At 46.6% G+C, this 19,007-nt stretch overlaps 1 protein-coding gene and 1 non-coding gene across 10 annotated transcripts; one reads left to right on the top strand and one right to left on the bottom strand.

Annotated features, from left to right (window-relative positions):
- The first annotated feature begins 512 nt into the window (after positions 1-512).
- Positions 513-619, top strand: LOC122436036. Its single transcript, XR_006267809.1, has one exon. It is a non-coding gene; the product is annotated as a U6 spliceosomal RNA (small nuclear RNA).
- Positions 620-10,412: 9,793 nt separating this feature from the next.
- Positions 10,413-17,236, bottom strand: WDR13 (WD repeat domain 13). 9 transcript variants are annotated; one of them, XM_043459007.1, is made up of 10 exons: positions 17,119-17,236; positions 16,598-16,677; positions 15,689-15,985; positions 14,820-14,929; positions 14,571-14,701; positions 13,673-13,980; positions 12,819-12,999; positions 12,354-12,495; positions 11,109-11,227; positions 10,413-10,686 (listed from the first exon to the last, which is right to left on the bottom strand). In XM_043459007.1, exons 1-10 carry the CDS (start codon positions 17,219-17,221, stop codon positions 10,502-10,504), a joined length of 1,656 nt encoding a protein of 551 aa, XP_043314942.1. In that variant the 5' UTR covers positions 17,222-17,236; the 3' UTR covers positions 10,413-10,501. The 9 variants fall into 9 exon arrangements, with proteins under 9 accessions (XP_043314942.1, XP_043314944.1, XP_043314946.1 ...); XM_043459009.1 differs by having other exon boundaries at positions 15,689-15,895; XM_043459011.1 differs by having other exon boundaries at positions 15,689-15,929; positions 17,119-17,212.
- Positions 17,237-19,007: the final 1,771 nt, after the last annotated feature.

The following is a 19,007-nucleotide window of genomic DNA, read 5'->3' as shown; positions in this document are numbered from 1 at the left end:
CCCACCAAGGCCGAGACATAAACCCCCATGGTTTCCTCCTGACAGGGGTCACTCTGATGGGCAGCCCTGGCTCCAGAGCTCCTCTTTGGGACCACCCAGACTCTGTGGGGCCCTCATCATAGATCAACTGGCCCTTCCCCCAATCCCACTTCCTCCTGCTTCCCTGCACAGGAACCAACTCCTTAATAAACATGTTATACCCCAAACTCCAACTCAAATTCTGCTTTCAGAGAACCTCCCTTCTGACACGGACTATTCTCCAAGGGCCCAGTAAAATGTCCCAGTGATCCCAGGGGCCTTAACACTGCCTCCAGTTCTACACCAGTTTGGGGGAAGCAGGTGAATACAATAGCTACCTCGTTTATCAACTAAATGGAGATGTCTAACTAGTTGAAAAAGTCAATGTATTTAAAGTTCACCTGAGAATACTGGAGGCACATGATGCAAAACAAAAGGTGCAGGAAATGACGGTGTGTATTTCACTGGTGCTGAGTTGTATTAAACTCAGTCCAGTGCTCGCTTTGGCAGCACATATACTAAAATTGGAACGATACAGAGAAGATTAGCATGGCCCCTGCGCAAGGATGACACACAAATTCGTGAAGCGTTCCATATTTTTATGAAACTATTCTGACTTCATTAAAAGAGACCTTTGTCTTAAATAAATAAATAAACTCAGTCCAACACAAGCAGGCAGGTGGGATGGAGCGTGAAAACACAGGGATGGCTTTTATTCAGAACACATCTCCATGTGGTTCTGACGGAATTGAAAAAAACCTAAAAGCCCAAGGGAACAGCAGATGGACTGCACTTTTCTGATCTGGGAAATCAGTCTTCCAAGAGCTCCTGAAACATGTAACATGCTGTGTAGCTCAAGAATCGTGTCAAACAGGTTATTTTAGCTTAAGACACACTCAACAATGAGAAGTAGAAAGCAATGATACTTGATGCTTGAATAATCTCTCTGATGCAAGAATGAATAAGACAAGATCAATCCTGTCAGGAAACTAGAGCATCACCCGGGACAGGTGGAGGAAACAGCCTCAGAGAATTCAGCCCAAACCTCATTTAGGGTGGTAGGAGGACCCTGATGTCTTCATTTTTAGAACTGAGTGCTAATTTCTAATCACTATTGCATCATGGTCTGAGAGTATGGTCATTGAAAGTTATTTTTTAAAATAACTTGAGGGCTTCTTGTGGTTCAGTAATAGAGTAGTGCACATCTTTTTTATTCAGACGAGGTTTTGAGGTAGAATTTGACCACGAGTGACTTCTCATTTTGAATAAAACCTGAAAATGGACCTGGAGTGGGGGATGTTCATAGATACAGAGAGCAGATTGGTGGTTGCCAGAGGTGGGGTGGGGGCAGTGTGAAATGGGTGAAGGGAGTCAAAAGGTACAAACTTCCAGTTATAAAACAAGTAAGGGGATATAATGTATCACATGGTAACTATAATACTGTAATATAATAATACTGTTAATAATACTGTTGCATATTTGAAAGTACTCTTAAAAGTTCTCATCACAAAAGAAAAATTGTAACTATATATGGTGATGGATGTTTACTAGACTTATGTGATCACTTCACAATATATACAAGTATCAAATCTTAATGTTTTATTATATTTACATCTGAAACTAATATAATATAGTATGTCAAGTATACCTCAATTAAAATTTTAAAAAACATAGGACTTCCCTGGTGGTCCAGTGGTTGAGAATCTGCCTTGCAGTACCCAGGACTTGGGTTCAACTCCTGTTTGGAAAACTAAGATCCCATATGCCATGGGGCAACTAAGCCACAATGAAAGATCCCACATGACATAACAAAAATTCCCCTGTGCCACAACTAAGACTGACACAACCAAATGAATAATAAATACGTATTCTTTTTTTAAAAAATGGGCCTAGAGTAGTCAAGAACTAATACGAATGTTAGACATTATACCTGTGGCCACTCATATTCACTGCAAGAGAGAACACCCAAAGCCATGAGAGTACCCTTCTTTGAGTCCAGAGGTGAGGAAAACAGATAGACCACTTCCTTTATTTTGCTGCATTTTCCACTAAACCTAACTGCAGGCCTATTTCATTTTTAAATGTCTAGCGTGAAGACTGTTCAACTTAATCCAGCCATATGGAAAAGTTGGCAAGGATTCAACTGGCTATCTTCTAGTTCTTTAGCTGATAGTCTGGTCTGTTATATGGACTATAAAAACTCGTGACTACTATATTTTCAATCTTGATCATGCTCTGGATCAATAAAAAGGGTCCTTTTTGACTGCTTAATGCTGTCAATTTAACTTGAATTTATATTGCAACTACTATTTTCTCTGTCTTTACTTTTCTCATACATTTTTGCTTAGTTAAAAAAATCTTTCTGAATTATTTTGATATAGACATTATTTGATTTTTGAATTTTTACTCAATCTGTGTGCCCAATCTGCATGATGCCCTTGTCACTTAATGTATGGAATTTAATTCATTAATATTTATCCTCAGAATTTTAATTCTGTGTTGTTTTATGTTTTCAGTATTTTTTATGCCTCCTTGGTATTTCCTTCTTGGTCTACCTTTTGTTACAGAATCATTTCTGTTTTTCAAGTGATGGTAAATTTCTCTCTCCTGTTTTTAATTCAACTTATGATTATCTCTAAGTCTTTTTAAAAAAATACTTTGTTGAATCTACCTTTATCTAATTATCCACAACAGAAATGAAGGATATCTATCCATTTCTTGTCTCCTCTGTGAATGGAGTGTGAACGCTCCTATGGTCATACAGACATGCGTTTGAATGCTCCGAGTCACACAGATTGGGTACAGGCACAGCTGGGGTAACAGCTGGGATGCAGAGTCCCATGAGTCACACACAGAGTAATTTAGAAACAGGTCAGACAGACTGAGTGTAGACATTCCTGTATAACCCAGACTGTGGTATGAACACTTCTGGAGTCATACAGACTAGGGTATTGATATGCTCAGGTCAAAAAGGCTAGGTGTGGACACTCCTGGGTACATATATCCTGAGGTAGGGACCTCCTGCAGTCACAGACTGGGGTGTTGACACTTTGGGGGTCTACAGACTGGAGTTTGGACACTTGTGTTCATTAAGACTGTGCTATGGAGACTCCTTGGCTCACACACAGTCAGGTATGCATGATGGGAGTGTCCATATTCCAGCCTGTGACTTCACTAGAATCTACATTTAGCTCTGTGAATGGTTTGGTCCACATTGCAATCTCCCACCCCATTATATCTTATTGTAGCCTGTATTTCACCAGTAGTAACCACTTTGAAGTCCTTACAAGTTCAGTAGTTTTTATCTCCAATATTTGAATTCAGACAAGAAGGCCACTAATGCTAGAGTATTTACCATAAGTCCTGGTTTGAAGTTTTACTAAAGGGGCACAGATGATGAAAGACCTAACAATGATCCAGGTTCAAGGTCAGAAAACAGGGCATGGATGATAGACTAATTACATGCCAGGGTCTGTGCTCTAAAACAAGAGTGTTGATGGTAAAATGATTAACTGTGTTTAAAGTCAGGCCAGAGGGTCAATAACAGTAGTTTCCTTATCAGAGGCCCCAGTGGAAGGCAACACCACCAGAGGGGAATTGACAGTGGAAGAATTAACAGGGACTGTGGTTCAAAGTCAGATAAGAGGAGCATTGATGGTAGAAGAGTTAACACACAGGGTTCAATAATAATAGATCAGAAAAACCACTGATGGTGGAATAAAGAGACCCAGATTTAGGGTCAGATAAGAGAAGCTATTTTTTTATTTAGCTAACAATCATTCTGTTTGATTATATAGACAGAGCGGTGCTGATGTTAGAATAGTTAGCAAATGCTTGAATTCAGACTAGACAGGCATTAACAGTTAACAGAGGCCCTGGTTTAGGGTCAGTCTAGAGAAACAGAGATGGAGACAACTGAATAAATATCTGGGTTTGAGGTCAGTCAAGAGGGGAATTCTAAAATAGTTCACAGAGCCTGGGGTTTGAATTCAGATTCCAGGAACACTGATATTGGAAGAAATAACTGTACCAGTTCAATGACAGACTCACAGGGCAGTCATCAGAAGATCAGGTTTGAGGTCAAGTCAGAGGGGAGTTAAATGGTGGCACATGTAACAGAGGTTTGAGGATAGGCCTGGTATGGAGGGATTTAAATGGCTGTGTTGGATAGTTAGACAGTAGATCATTGAATCTGGAAGAGTAAACATTAGACAGGTGGGAGAGCAAGGATAGTAGAAAAGCTTTGATTAGGAAGCAGGATGACACTGAAGATGGGATGACAATAAAACAGGCCCTGTTTTGAGAACAGACCAGGATACTGTCACAGAAGTTAATAGTGGACCATGTCTAAGGTCAGACTAATGGAGCACTGTGACTCATGTTAAAATGGCCTGGGTTCAAAGTCAGATCAGAGAGGTTGAAGGTTGAATAGTTCAAAAGAAGTCCAGGTACAACCAAGGTAGGAGTCTTAGATGAAGATTGAATAAGACATCTGGATTTGATTTGATACCAGAAGGACCTTTCAGTTAGAATATAAAGGCCTAGGTTCAGGTCATGTCAGAGGAGCAGTGATGGCAGGATACTTAACAGACACTTTGTTAAGGTGGACCAGAAGGGCACTGATGGTGGAACTGTTAATAGAGGAGGTCAAATCAGAGAGGCTGGCATCTGAAAACAGTACAAAATTAGATCAGAGGAATTCATGTTGGAATAGTTAACAGAATTCTCCACTCACAGTCAGACCAGAGGGCTGATGATGGTCGAATAGTTTATAGAGGTCAGGGTAGCAGTAGAATAACAAAAGCTCTGGGTTTTGGTTGGATGTGAAGCCTATCATGTAGGATTAGTTAAGAAATTCTCATGTGGTATCAAAAATGGTCTTGATGCCATGAGAGCCAGCAAAGTCTGAATTTGAGGTCATACCAGAAATGCCTTGATAATTCTAGAGTTCAAAAAGGCCCAGTCAGAGCAGAAAGCAAGGGATGGTGGGATATTAACTAGAGGGCTACATTCAAGTTTGAACCAAAGAACAGTCGGCAGAATTTCATTTCCAAATTAAGACCAGAGGGCTACTGATGATGGCGTGGTTAAGAGTTCCAGATCTTATGTCAAATCAGAGGCACAGTGATGATGGACAAGTTAACAGAGGCCCAGGTTTGACTAAGTTTATTTTTTATTATTTGTTCTTTAATTTCCCCTTAGATTGTAAGTCAAGAAAATCATGAAGATGAATTTAAAACAGAATGTCAACTCTGTTACTTCAGAATTTCACAAGGAGAAAACCCCCCAAGTCATGTATAATATCTATGATCAGTCATCTTGAATCCAGATGTAATAAAGAACATGAAAAATGTGAAGAAATGAAGGTGTTGGAGGAAAATGAGGTTCCCCCAAATGATGTTGAGGTTGACTAATCTTAGTTGAATCTGAGCATATTATTGGTGCTCCGTACTATGCAGGAAAGAGTTAGCAGCAGGCCTGGAAAAGCCTGCTTCAATAGGGGTCCTTGGCTGGCATCTGGAAACTTCTGGGAAATTTCCACCACTCTCTTAACTGATAAGAGTGACTTGATGTGCCTGAACTGTTCACCCAAGCACTGCGGTTTATGCTAAATAGGTATTCTTTCAGGGAGTCTGGAAGTTGGGTATGTGCTAGGCAAGAGGGTACCTATGTGACCAGCCCCCAGTAGAAACCATGGATGCTTCCCTGGTTGACAATGTTTCACATGTGCTATCACACCTGAGGGAATTAAGGGTGTCCTGTGAGGCTTTGCTGAAAGACACCTTGGAGGCTTGTGCCTCGTCTCCTCTGGATTTGACCCCTGTGTGCCATTTCCCTTTGCTGATTGTGCTCTGTATCTTTTTGCTGTAAAAATCATAGCCGTGCATACAACCATATGCTAAGACTGAGAATCCTTCTAGCAAATCACTGATTCTGTGAACAGTCCAGCTCTCTGGACTATCACCACTATCTCATCATCATTTACCTTAAGGTCTGTCAGATGGAACTAGCAGGTACAAATGCTTCTGGCTGCAAGTAACCACACTGTCCGGTAACAGTGGCTTGGATGAACAAGAGGTTACTTTCCTCCATCAACAGGACTGCTGGTGTTAGTTCAGCAGCTCAACTATGTTGGGCCAGGCTGGGGTCTCTGTGACTCTGTGGACTGAGCCTGAGGTCTCAAGGTGGTAGCTACACTTCCCATCGATGCATCTGGAGCCAGCAGCCTATGAAGCTAGTGGGAAGGGAGCAAGTGGAGCAAGAGCCTCCTTGATATTACGGAACTTTGACATTTTCCGGGTGACTCAGGTCATTGACAAGGGATTTGGGTTATCTGTCTCCCTGCCTATACCCCAAAGTTTCTCTCCTCATTCAGTGCTCAGTAGCTCAGTCATGTCCAACTCTTTGTGACCATATGGACCGTAGCCTGCCTGCCAAACTCCTCTGTCCATGGAATTTTCCAGGCAAGAATACACTCAGGGCTCCTCTCAAATACTGAACATTACTCTGTGGTCTCTGAGCTATTCCAGGTCCTGAATTTGGGCCCTGGGTGGGCTTGGGAGGAGGTGGGGGTGGCTTGGGGTTTCTCTGAGGTGAAGAGAGATTACTCATCCCCTTCCTCCCACAACAGGAGCCATCACCTCAGCCTTGGGGTCCATGGTTGCTCTGCACTGCCTTGGCGCTCTCAACACCTCTGCTCCCTACTTGCAGAAAACAACCAATGCAACAACAGGTATGGGGCTCACGGAGTGGCTGCCCCAAAGGTGGGGGGAGCCTAGGAACCTCAGCCTCTCTGAGGAGCAGGCGGAGTCCTGCAGACTAATAGGATGAAACCTCTGTGGTAGAAGCCAACATTCCCTACCTTAGCCCCTCTGCTGCTGCCACCCCATCACTGCTTGCCTCAACTAATGCAGGGTCTCCTGACTGGCCCCCCTGCTCCTGCTCCCCTCCTTCAGTCTGTTTTCTCCACAGTGCCCAGGGGGATCCTCTCATAATGAAGTCAGACCATTCCCCTACTGTGCTCAAAATCTTCTGGGAACTCACCCCTCACTCAACAAAAAAGTTCAAGTCTTCACAGTGGCTCCTAAAGCCCTCCAGCATTGGACCTGTCCAACCTTATCTCCTACCAAACCTTGATCCAGCTATACTGGCCTCTATGATGGTCCTTCTGGCACACTCCAGCCTTGGCACATTTGCACTGCCTTTTCTAAACCTATAATATTCTTCTCCCTCACACACAGTGGCTCTCTCACTTCATTCAGGTATTTGTATAAATTTCACACTGTCAGAGACTCCAGGCTTCCCAGGCGGCTCAGTGGGTAAAGAATCCACCTGCAATACAGGAGACGCAGGAGATGAGGGTTCAATCCCTGGATCGGTAAGATCCCCTGGAGGAAGGCATGGCAGCCAACTCCAGTATTCTTGCCTGGAGAATCCCACGGACAGAAGAGCCTGGAGGACTACAGTCCATAGGGTTGCAAAGAGTTGGACACAACTGAAGCAACTGAGCATGCACAGAGACCCCAGATAGCCAAAGCAATCTTAAGAAAGAAAAATGGAGCTGAATTAGGCTCCTGACTTCAAACTACACTACAAAGCTACAGTAATCAAAACATTATGGTACTGGCACAAAAAAACAGAACTATAGATCAATGGAACAGGACAGAATGTCTAGAAATAAACTTACATGCCTATGGTCAATTAATCCATGACAAAGGAGGCAAGAATAGACAATGGAGAAAAGACAGTCTCTTCAGTAAGTGCTGCTGGGAAAACTGGTCAGCTACATGTAAAAGGATGAAATTAGAACATCCCCTGAAACCATATACAAAAATAAATTAAAAATGGATTATAAACCTAAATGTAAGACCAGATACTATAAAACTCTTAAAGGAAAACATAGGCAAAACACTCTTTGACATGAATTGCAGCAATATCTTTTTGGATTCACCTCCTAGAGTAATGAAAATAAAAATAAACAAATGGGACCTAATTAAACTTAAAGGCTTTTTGCACAGCAAAGAAAACCATAAACAAACCAAAAAAGACAATTTTCTCCCACAGAATGGGAGAAAATATTTGCAAATGATGTGACCAACAAAGGATTCATCTCCAAAATATACAAACAGTTCATGTGGCTCAATATTAAAACAACAAACAACCCTTGGGATCTCCCTGGGGGTCCAGTGGTTCCACACTTCTCTTGCAGGGGGCATGGGTTCAATCCCTGGTTAAAGAACTAAGATCTAGCATACTGTGTGGTGCCGCCAAACAAAAAACAAACAGGCAAAAATGAGCAGGTGATCTAAATAGACATTTCCCCAAAAAAGACATACAGATGGCCAAAAAAGCACAAGAAAAGATGCTGAACATCACTAATTATTAGTGAAATGCAATTCAAAACTACAATGAGGTATCGCTCACTGGTCAGAATGGCTATTATCAAAATTCTACAAACAATAAATGGTGGAGAGGATGTGGCAAAAAGAGAAACCCCCCTACACTGTTGGTGGGAATGTAATTTGGTACAACCACTATGGAGAACAGTATGGAGGTTCCTTAAAAAACTAAAAATAGAGCTACCATATGGTCCAGCAATCCCACTCCTGGGCATATGTCCTGAGAAAAACATAATTTGAAAAGATACATGCACGCCAGTGTTCATTGTAGCACTATGTACAATAGCCAAGACATGGAAGCAATCTAAATGTCCATCAACAGAGGAATGGGTAAAGATGTGATACACAGAGTTTCCCTGGTGGTCCAGTGGTTAACAGTTCACCCTGCAATGCAGAGACACCAGTTCAATCCCTGCTCAGGGAAGATCCCACATGCCACAGAGTAACTGAGCCCTTATGCCACAACTACCAAGCCCACACTCTAGAGCCCATGAGCCACAATTACTGAGCTCACATGCTGCAACTACAGAAGCCCAGGTACCTAGAGCCCATGCTCTGCAACAAGACAGAAGCCACCACAATGAGAAGCCTGCACACCACAACAAAGAGTAACCCCCGCTTGCTCCAACTAAAGAAAGCCAGTCTGCAGCAATGAAGACCCCCATAGCCAAAAAATAAAGTAAATCTTTAAAAAAAAGATGTGGTACATATATACAATGCAATATTACTCAACCATAAAAAAGAATGAAATAATGCCATCTACAGCAACATGGATAGAGCTAGAGATTATCACACTAGGTGAAGTCAGACAGAGAAAGATAAATATCATATGATATCTCTTATTTGCAGGATCTAAAAAGAACACAAATGAATTTATTAACAAAATAGAAACAGACTCATAGACTTGGAAAAGAAACTTATGGTTACCAAAAGAAAAGGTGGGAAGAAGGAATATTAATAAATTAGGAGTTTGGAATTAACATACATATACTTCTATACATAAAACAGATAACCAACAAAGACCTACTGTACAGCACAGGGAACTTGGTTCAACATTCTGTCACAACCTTATGGAAAAAGAATCTGAAAAAGAATAGATACATGTATATATATAATTGAATCACTCTGCTGTACACCTAAAACTAACACAACATTGTACATCAACCATACTCCAATATAATATAAAATCTAAAAAAATAAATAAGGGTTTCCCTGGTGGCTCAGGGGTCAAGATTCTGCCTGTCAATGTAGGAGACACTGGTTCGATCCCTGGTCCAGGAAGATCCCACATGCCATGGAGAAACTAAGCCCATGGGCCACAACTATTGATCCAGTGCTCTAGAGCCTGGGAGCCACCACTACTGAGCCCATGTGCTACAAATACTGAAGACTGTGCCACAAGAGAAACCACATCAATGAGAAGTCTGCACACTGCAATGAAGAGTAGCTCCTGCTCACCGCAACTAGAGAAAAGCCCACACAGCAACGAAGACCCAGCATAGCCAAAAATAAATAAAATTATTTTATAAAATACATAAAAAATAAATTTTACATGGTCAGGAACATCTGTGATCATGATACCAAAAAGAGCCTAATCCTCCCCACCCTCTTGCAACTCTATCCCCTATCCTTTCTTCTCACAACACTCAACTTTAGCTGACCCATTATATATTTTTGTTTATCATCTACCTGACTCCACTGGAATGTAAGCCTCACAAGGGCAACGATTTTTGTCAGTTTAGGTCACAGCTGTACCCTCAGTGCCTAGAACAGTTACTGGCATACAGTAGGTGCTTGATAATGTCCGTCCAATGCATCACTGTGTAAAACAAGTGAAGTAGTGCCTCTGACATGGCAGATGTTCATAAATGGTTGTTGAATGAATGAATGAATCAATGTATGAAGGCATGAATGAGGAGGTGAACCTCACCCCATCTTGGGTCCTAGAGCTGCCCTATCCCCCATCTCGCCCCTTGCAGAACTGGAAGTCAGCCATCAGCACAACCACAGGAACTTTATTTACAAATACAAGACTGGGGCAGGAGGTGGGTGGGAAGGTGAACGGTAGCAAGGCTGGAAGTCTCCTACTTCTGCTCCCGCCTCCAGACGATAACCATGCCACTAGCGTCGCTTGAAGCCAGCAGGCTCTCATCACAGTTAAAGCTGACATCCAGCACGGGCGCACTGTGGCCCTGCAGCTTGTTGACGGCGGCCTTGGCTGCCCGCTCCACGTCAAAGAAATGCACGCACATGTCCTCACTGCCAGTCACTGCCCAGATGAGAGGAAAGACCATCAGGAGGTGTCGCAGGAGGCAGTGGGGTGCCCTGCATGTGGAGTCTCTGAGGTGTCTGAGGTGTTGATGGATTTATGTCCAAGGTGTGAAGTCCCAGGGCTAGGGGCCCTGGAGTATACCAGCCCTAGATGGGAGGTCACCTAGCTGTGTTGGTTCTGTGTCCAGAGTGTGAGGTCTCTGTGTTCTTTGTTGGTGGGGGTGAGGAGGGGTCTGTGTCTCAGGCTATGAGGTTTCTGGGGTGTTTGGGGGTCTGTGTTCAAAGTGTGAGGTTGCTTGGAGTTTCTGAAGCCCAGGAAGTCAGGGCATTGGGGTATCCTGATATTTGAGCCAGAACAGCACCACCCCTGGTCCCCAATCCTCCCTGGCCACCCAGACACCCCAATCCCATGGGACTCACCCACACAGGCCCCCTGGCGGAAGGACATGAGAGGGCAGAAGATACTGCGCACAGGGTGTGAGCTCTGCTCAATGGGGAAGCTTCTCTTCAGCTGCAGGGTCCCCTCATTGTCCACCACTCTGAGAGGAGGAGAAGAGTGGGTCAGGGGGGCAGCATCAGCACCGGGGGAGACAAATGGTGGGCTAGCCTGTGTCCCCAACCCCCACACCCAAACTCCTTTCAAGGTTCATGAAATCCAGTTTTGAGACCACTGCATAAACGTATAAAGCATGGGCTAGAGTGCAGTAGTGACCGTTTGGAAGCTGTATCTGTTGATATATGTGGGGAACCTCTTCTGTTTAACTCACTAGTTCCTTTCTCTAAGGATCCCTAAGAGATCCTGGAATTAGGACACGCACAAAGAGAGGAAATGGCTGACCAAACTACAGGACCCCTGCACTGTGGAACACCATATGGCCATTCAAAGGAATGAACCCGAACTACTCCAGGAAGTCTGGGGCATTTCCACAGCAGTTTGGTAAGGAAAGCTTTCTGGCATACAGCCCAGGCTGAGAACTGCATTTAGGTGACATAACTGTGTGGAGATAGTAAAACTCCCTGCTTCAAAAAGAAAAAAAAAAAAAAGGAAGGAAAGAAAGCATGCCACTGCTCTAAGGGCATGCTAAGTCACTTCAGTCGTGTCCAACTCTTTGTGACCCCATGAATGGTAGCCTGCCAGGCTCCTCTGTCCATGGGATTCTCCAGGCAAGAATACTAGAGTGGGTTGCCAGGCCCTCCTCCAGGGGGGGTCTTCCCAACCCAGGGATCGAACCAACGTTTCTTACATCTCCTGTACTGGCAGGTGGGTTCTTTACCACTAGCATCACCTGGGAAGCTCTAAGGGGGCTCTAATCCATTTTATGGCTCAGTTTGCTCATCTATAAAATAGATATGATAATAGCACCCACCTCATAGGGTTTTTGTGAGGATTAAATGAGGTGATATGTGTAATGTGCTTTGAACACAGCCTGGCCCCAGTAATTGCTATGAACATGCTAGCTACTACTATTACTATTACTTCTCCTATTGCATTACAGCTCCTATTGACGTTGCTATTATCATATTATTAGGAGACCAGATCTCCACCCTCAAGGAAGTTAATCTCCACCCTCCACAGCTCAGTCTGCTGGGAAGAGAAGGCTCTCATGCCAGTCTGACAGAGGGGCCAGGCTCCCCACCTCCAGGTGGCACAGAAAGGAGACCCACCTGTAGAGCAGCAGCTTGTTGAGGCAAGCATTGATGAGTAGTGAGGGGTCCCGGGCCTCACGGCTGACCCAGGAGCGGGCAGAGATGCTGGTCACGGGGCTGCCCTCGTGCACCACCAGACGCTTGGCTTTGGTCAGCTTCCCTGTGGCAGCAGAGAGGAGGCAGAGGTGAGTGCTAGGGCTGTGCACCAGGAGGGTGGGAGTACAAGCACCCAGATGCAGGTCAGGGGCCTGCCTGTGTGTGCTAAGTTGCTTCAGCTGTGTCCAACTCTTTGCGACCCTATGGGCTGATCCTGCCAGGCTCCTCTGTCCATGGGATTCTCCAAGCAAGAATACTAGAGTGGGTTGCCATGCCCTCCTCCAGGGGCTCTTCCCAACCCAGGGATGGAACCTGTGTTTCCTGCAGCTCCTGCATTGTAGGATTCTTTACCACTGAGCCACCAGGAAAGCCCGGGTGCCTGCCTACCTGTGGCCATGTCAAAGAGGAAGGAGAAAACACTGCCGCGGTCATCACCCGCCCAGAGAAGTCGGCCAGGGGCATCAAAGGACAGAGCGAGGACGCGGCCCGTCAGCTTGCTGGAACCACCCTTCACTTTCTTGCCCGTGGAGATGTTCATGACGTGCACATTGTGCTTGGCATTCCCCACCTGTGGGTGAAACCCACATACCATCACCCTGCTCCCAGCTAGTCCTCCTTCCTTGAGGCTGCAGTTGATGGAACTGGCTGATCCCTTATGCGCTCTCATTATAGGAGGGTGGGTCGATAGACTGCAAAGTGACCCAGGCTGGTAATCCTCCCCAGCTGGTCCCTCTTGCAATTTGACCAAAACAGACAGCTGCTCCCAGAACTAAAGGGAACTGTCTGGTCTTTCTTGGAGTTTTCGACTAGTCTAGGACAGAAGATCCCAGAGCACAGGCTCACGGGGCCAACTCCCCCTACTCCCTGCTCAGGGCTGGCCAGACTTTTCATTTCCTTCCCCTGCCCTCTGACTCTCCATCCAGGTCAGACCACCAAAGAGCTGCCACTGGGACAAGGTTTCCAACCAGTAACCTTGCTCCCCAGCCAGCAACCCCTGCAGCTGGCAAATGGTAGGACTACTGCTGATGGGGCCATGACCCTACCCACAGACTGCCCCATCCCCACAGTGAGCCCACTCCAGTCCAAGAACTGAGACCCCAGTCCTGCCTTGTTTCCCTCTGAATCTGGCCAAAGGAGGATGGAGGTGATGGACTAGAGGGGACTCCTTATCCCCATTCCCTGAGACACGCCCTCCCGGCTTGGCATCCCTCCCTTGGCGAGGGGGCGCCCTGGAGCCTGACCACGGTAAGGTTGTTGTTGACCGGCTGGAAGGTGCAGCAGAGCAGTTCAGCGCCGTCAGGGTCAGGGATCTCCCGGATGCAGCGGCCATCCTCAGAGGCCCAGATGCGCATGGTGGCATCAAGGGAGGTGGACACAAGGATGTCATTGGAGAGAGACCAGGCAAAGTCGGAGACCCCGCGGGTGTGGCCCCGCAGCACTCGGAGCACGGTGGGCGGGGCAGGTACCAGCTGGCACAGTGAGATGCTGCCATCAAGTGAGCAACAGGCCAGGCGGTGCCGGTCATCATTGGCGAAGCGCACCCTGGGGACTGCAAGGCCAAGGAGCCATTTGGGAGAGTCAGCATGCTCACCGAGTGCTTTCATTTATGGAAGCTTCTGACCTGTGAGCTGGGGGCCAGGATCCACTCCACCAGGCACAGTGGCCTCAGCAAAGGGCTTTCCTTGGCTGAGAAAGAGAGCTGGAACCTGGAAGGCCCTCTGCCAAAAACTCCCTAAATCTTGGCAGGTACCTTATGGACTGTAAATGACTTCTGTAGTGTGAAATGGCTTCCACATCTCAGTTAGCACTTTCTAATTACCAAGGTCTTGGCAGTTTGCAACCCACTCTGCCCTTTGCAAGGGGATTTCTCTGCAGCAGAAGCTTTAAGCTCCTTCAAGTGACTCACGACGCCAGAAGCCAAGTGCTCTTTTAAGCTGCTCAGTTCTTTTATGGTAGATAAAGTAACCAAGGCTTTGCAGATCACTTTGCAGAGGGCTTTTAGGTTTGTGAAAAGTTTGATGTATGGGAACTGCCCCATCAGAGGTGGACCCAAGACTCTGCATTCCAGAAAAGGAGGCACTGGGTTGCTGTCAGTTTGGGCAAATGCATGGTGATGGGACCCGCCATCCACTGGCTCACCTGCCTCATCCACGTGCTGGTCAAAAACATGGTACATGCCCGCAAAGGCATAGTTCTCGCTCAACGATGTGTCCCCAGCCATGGCTCGACTTGCTTCTGCCGCTGAGGTGGGCACCACGCTGCCTGGGGGCCTAGGCCCCAGTAGGAGTGAGGAGTAAGAGAAGGGAGGTACTAGCGTGTGGCCTTTCATTTTCCCATGGCCCCTCCCCTCCTCACAAACCTCTTCTTTCAGCTGCCCCTGGTGCATACCTGTCCTCATAGACAGCACGGTTCATCTGTGCTTGCAGTTGGTAGGAGCCTCGGCTGACAGAGCGGCGGTGCCCACGGGCCCCCAGGGCCCGAGGATCATCTTCAAAGTCCTGGCAACAGAGGGTCAGAGTGGGCACACCTTGCAAACAGCCCTCAAGAACCTATAAGATCTAGAATCTTCAAAATATATCCAGAACCATGGGAACTTCCTGGCGGTCCAGTGGTTAAGACCACACTTCCACTGCGAGGGCGTGGGTTCAATCCCTGGTTGGAGAACTAAGACCCCATATGCCAGAACCAGATTCCTTCTCACCCCTTCCACAGCCACCACTGCTGGCACTACTGTGGTGGCCTCTGCATTAGTTCCCTTGCTCTTGCCCCGCTCAGCAGATATTCAACAAATGTTCTTTGAACAAAGAATGAATACTTTTCCACCAGAAAACCACTTGATTTAGTCTCTTGCCTCATTCAAGTCTCAGCTCAATTGTCACCTCCTCAGAGAGGCCTTCCCTAATCATCTCCATTAGAAACAGCTTTTTTTCTGTCCCCCACACCAGTCCCGTTTCATTCCCCAAGTCTGCTTTATTTTTCCACATTAGCACTCCTCACTACAAGCCGTGGTAGTTATTCACTTGTTTACCTGCTTTGCTACGTTTATTGACCTATTTATCTCATTTATTGCCTGTTAATCAACCTATTTATCTTATTTGTATTTGTTGATTTATATCACACATTATCTCTTTTTGCCTCCTGCTCATCCTAAGAGCCTAGAACAGTGCCTGGCACATAGCAGGTGCTTGACAAGTCTGTTGAATGAATAAATATGGAGGCAGGTAGTAAACACAGCAGGTGCATGGGGAGGAGCTCACCTCCATGCGGTCAAGGGTAGTGCGGCTGCTGCGGACGATGCTGTTGCTATAGGCACGAGCACTGCCTGGCTCAGAGAGGGGCCCGTAACGCTGGCCCAGCAGCTGCCCACGCAGCCTCAGGTACTGCCGACGCAATGCTGGAGGGTGCCCAGCTTTGGCATTCTCTCGCAGTAGCTGGCTGCGCCGTCGGATATATTGCGTCCGAAACTGTGGAAACGTTGGTGTGCGGTACGCGTTGTACCTGCGATGGCAGGAGGCAAGGCGGGCAGCAGGCACAGGACAGAGGGAGTCAATCAACTCAAGGGATAGGGAAGAAGAATGAGGTGTGTGTCAGGATGGCAAGTGGTCAGAAGTGGTGATGGGGGTCTCTCTGGTGCTGTAAATGAGGGTGAGTCCACAATAGTAATGGGCATGGCAAGAAGGTCCGTGTGGGTACAATGGAGGCAGTCTGCAATTTTGCTGGAAGTGGTATGGGGTGACCGAGTCAGTGTAGACAATGGTAGAGGCCAATCTGACATGGTGTAGGAGTTAGTGTGGGCAATGGTGGGGGTCAGTATGGGATGGCGACTGGGTCAGACTGGGGAAATGACGGTGGTAAGAGAAGTCTGGAGGCAAAAGTGGGAACAGGATGTCACCAGCCTGGGCTCTATCAACCCCTCCCAAGGCTCTAATACCAGACGCTCTGCGCATGCCCACATGTGACTGCATTCTCCTAGCATGCTCTTTAACGACCCTCTCTGGCCAGTCATTCTCTCGGCGGGCAAGCCCTGCACGCTACTACTGCACATGCTCACCTCCGGCAAGCCCACTCAGCCGCAAAAGGCAAGTTCTCTGCCCAGCCTCATTTATTGCCACTGCGCATGCACCACAGTAACTTCCGCTCCCACGAGCTCCGACCCCACGCCTCACCTCGCGTCTACTGCTAAGACCTGCTGCCACACCGCGGCCATTCCCTGGCCTCCTCTTCCGGCGTGTCCGCCCGCGGGAGCCTGCAGGACAAGGGCCTGGAATGTCAGCGTCTCAAGTGAAGAGATCTAGTTCCGCCCCTTCCGCCAGGCGATCGTTGCCATAGACACAGAGTCCCTCCAGTCCACGACGTCTCGAAATCCCACCCGGCTGTTAACATGGTCACCACCCCAGTCCTGCCCTTCCCAGGCAGCGCCCGGGTGACTCATAGCGGCGATTCAGATCTGACCCCACCCTTCCCGGTCACCATAGCAACGCCCCTCCCCCACCTAGTAATCCTTGTCGGCAATCCCCAACCATCTTGCCCCCTCCCACCCCACGCATTCCGTTCCAGGGTCCAAGAGCAGGACCCGGGATCAGGGACCACCTCCGGGGCTGCCTCCCGCTCTTGAGGCTCCCGGGGCGGCCCTGAAACCAGTGTCACCCTTCTCTCCTCTCTCTCTCTCTCTCTCTCTCTCTCTCACAGGCTCCAGCAAGATGGCCGCCTGCTGCCAGGAAGAGCCGCCGAGCGCGGAGCAAGTCGATAGGAATCCTCCCCAGGGCGTGGGAGAAACCACGCAGGCGCATTAAGGAACAGGCACTTTTGGCACAAGGATGGAGGCTCCGCCCTTTTAAGGTCTATTCACCCCCAGTCCCTAATGGCATTTAGGTACACAAGAACAACGTCCAGGGAGGACCGGGGCAGGGCAAGTATGCCAATTATCCACTAAAAATCAGAAATACTACTTTTAAAAAAGACTTTCTTTTGAAAAGAGTGGCATAAGCTGCTTTTCAGCAGTAAAATCTTCACCAAGCAAGATTAGAAGTGCAGAATAAAAAATAGTCACCCATGCAGAGGCCCCTGAAAGTTCTCCAATTCTTAGGTGACTGATGGGCCTTCAGACATGCCCAGAGTAAGAAGAGTACTTTCTGTGTGTCTGTGATGGAGTGGCGGGGTAGGCTTGGATACTCCCAGGAAGCTTGGTCTGGGCGTCTCTAGAGATGGGAGACATGATTATGTACTACAAGCTTTGGGGTTTGGATCCCAGGAGGCCACCTGAATCATCCTTATTTCAACTCCAACAGGAAGTTGCATCTATATTCATCTTAATGTGATCAGGTTGTACAGTGTATGGAGTTGGACTACAATGTTTAGTAGCTTCCTGTTGTTGTTCAATCGCTCAGTCGTGTCCAACTCTTTGCAACTCTATGGACTGCAGCACTTCAGGCTTCCCTGTCCTTCGCCATCTCCTAGAGCTTGCTCAAGCTCATGTCCATTGAGTCAGTGATGCCATCCAACCATCTCGTCCTCTGTCCTCTGCTTCTCCTCCTGCCTTCAATCTCTCCCAGCATTGGCCTCTTTTCTAATGAGTTGGCTCATCGCACCAGGTGGCCAAAGTACTGGAGCTTCAGCTTCCCCATCAGTCCTTCCAATGAATATTCAGGGTTGATTTCCTTTAGGGTTGACTGGTTTGATCTCCTCGCAGTCCAGGGGACTTTCAAGAGTCTTCTGCAACACCACAGTTCAAAAGCACCAATTCTTTGGCGCTCAGTCTTCTTTATGGTCCAACTCTCACATCCACACATGACTACTGGAAAAAACCATAGCTTTGACTAGACGGACCTTTGTATGCAAAGTAATGTCTCTGCTATTTAATATGCTGTCTAGGTTTGTCATAGCTTTTCTTCCAAGGAGCAAGCATATGTAAGGGCTTAACAGATCTTAACTGATACAGTTCTCAAAAATGTTGTTCAGATTATTGTTTGTTATAAAAAGTGTTATTTTCACACTATTTATATAATAGAATAATCTGAACAGTATTTTTTAAAGCAACCTTAAATGAAACAGAGCCAAAAACGTATTGCCCTTTGTGTTCTAACAACCTCCCTTGTCCATGTAACTAAGCTATGGGTGGTCTTTTCAGGATGTTGAACACCATTTTGTTTCATGATTGCTAAAGAATAAACTATTTTGCTGCATAAACATGTAACCACTAACATTTATTGGACAACATGCTAGATACTGTTTAAGGTGATTTATATGTATTAATCCACTTAATCCTAATAACTGAATGTTGTGGGTCCCTTTACTATCCCTATTTTACAGCCGAGGAAACCCAAAGCCCAAGGGTGACATTTTGTTGCACCAGACCACTATTTGTGGCCAGGTTTACAGTTGGCCCTTGAACAACACAGGTTTGAACTGTGTGGACCCACTTATATGTGGGTTTTTTTTTTTCAAGAAATATTACAGTATTACATCATCTATGCTTGGTTGAATCCATAGATGCATAACTATGGATACAGAGGACCAATTATGGGACTTGAGCATCTATGGATTTTATTATCCATGGCAGGTCCTGGAACCCATCCC

This window comes from Cervus canadensis, chromosome X (assembly GCF_019320065.1).
Source record: "Cervus canadensis isolate Bull #8, Minnesota chromosome X, ASM1932006v1, whole genome shotgun sequence".
Lineage (NCBI taxonomy): Eukaryota > Metazoa > Chordata > Mammalia > Artiodactyla > Cervidae > Cervus > Cervus canadensis.
The sequence above is the reverse complement of the archived record's forward strand: the minus strand, read 5'-3'. Positions and strand labels throughout refer to the sequence as shown.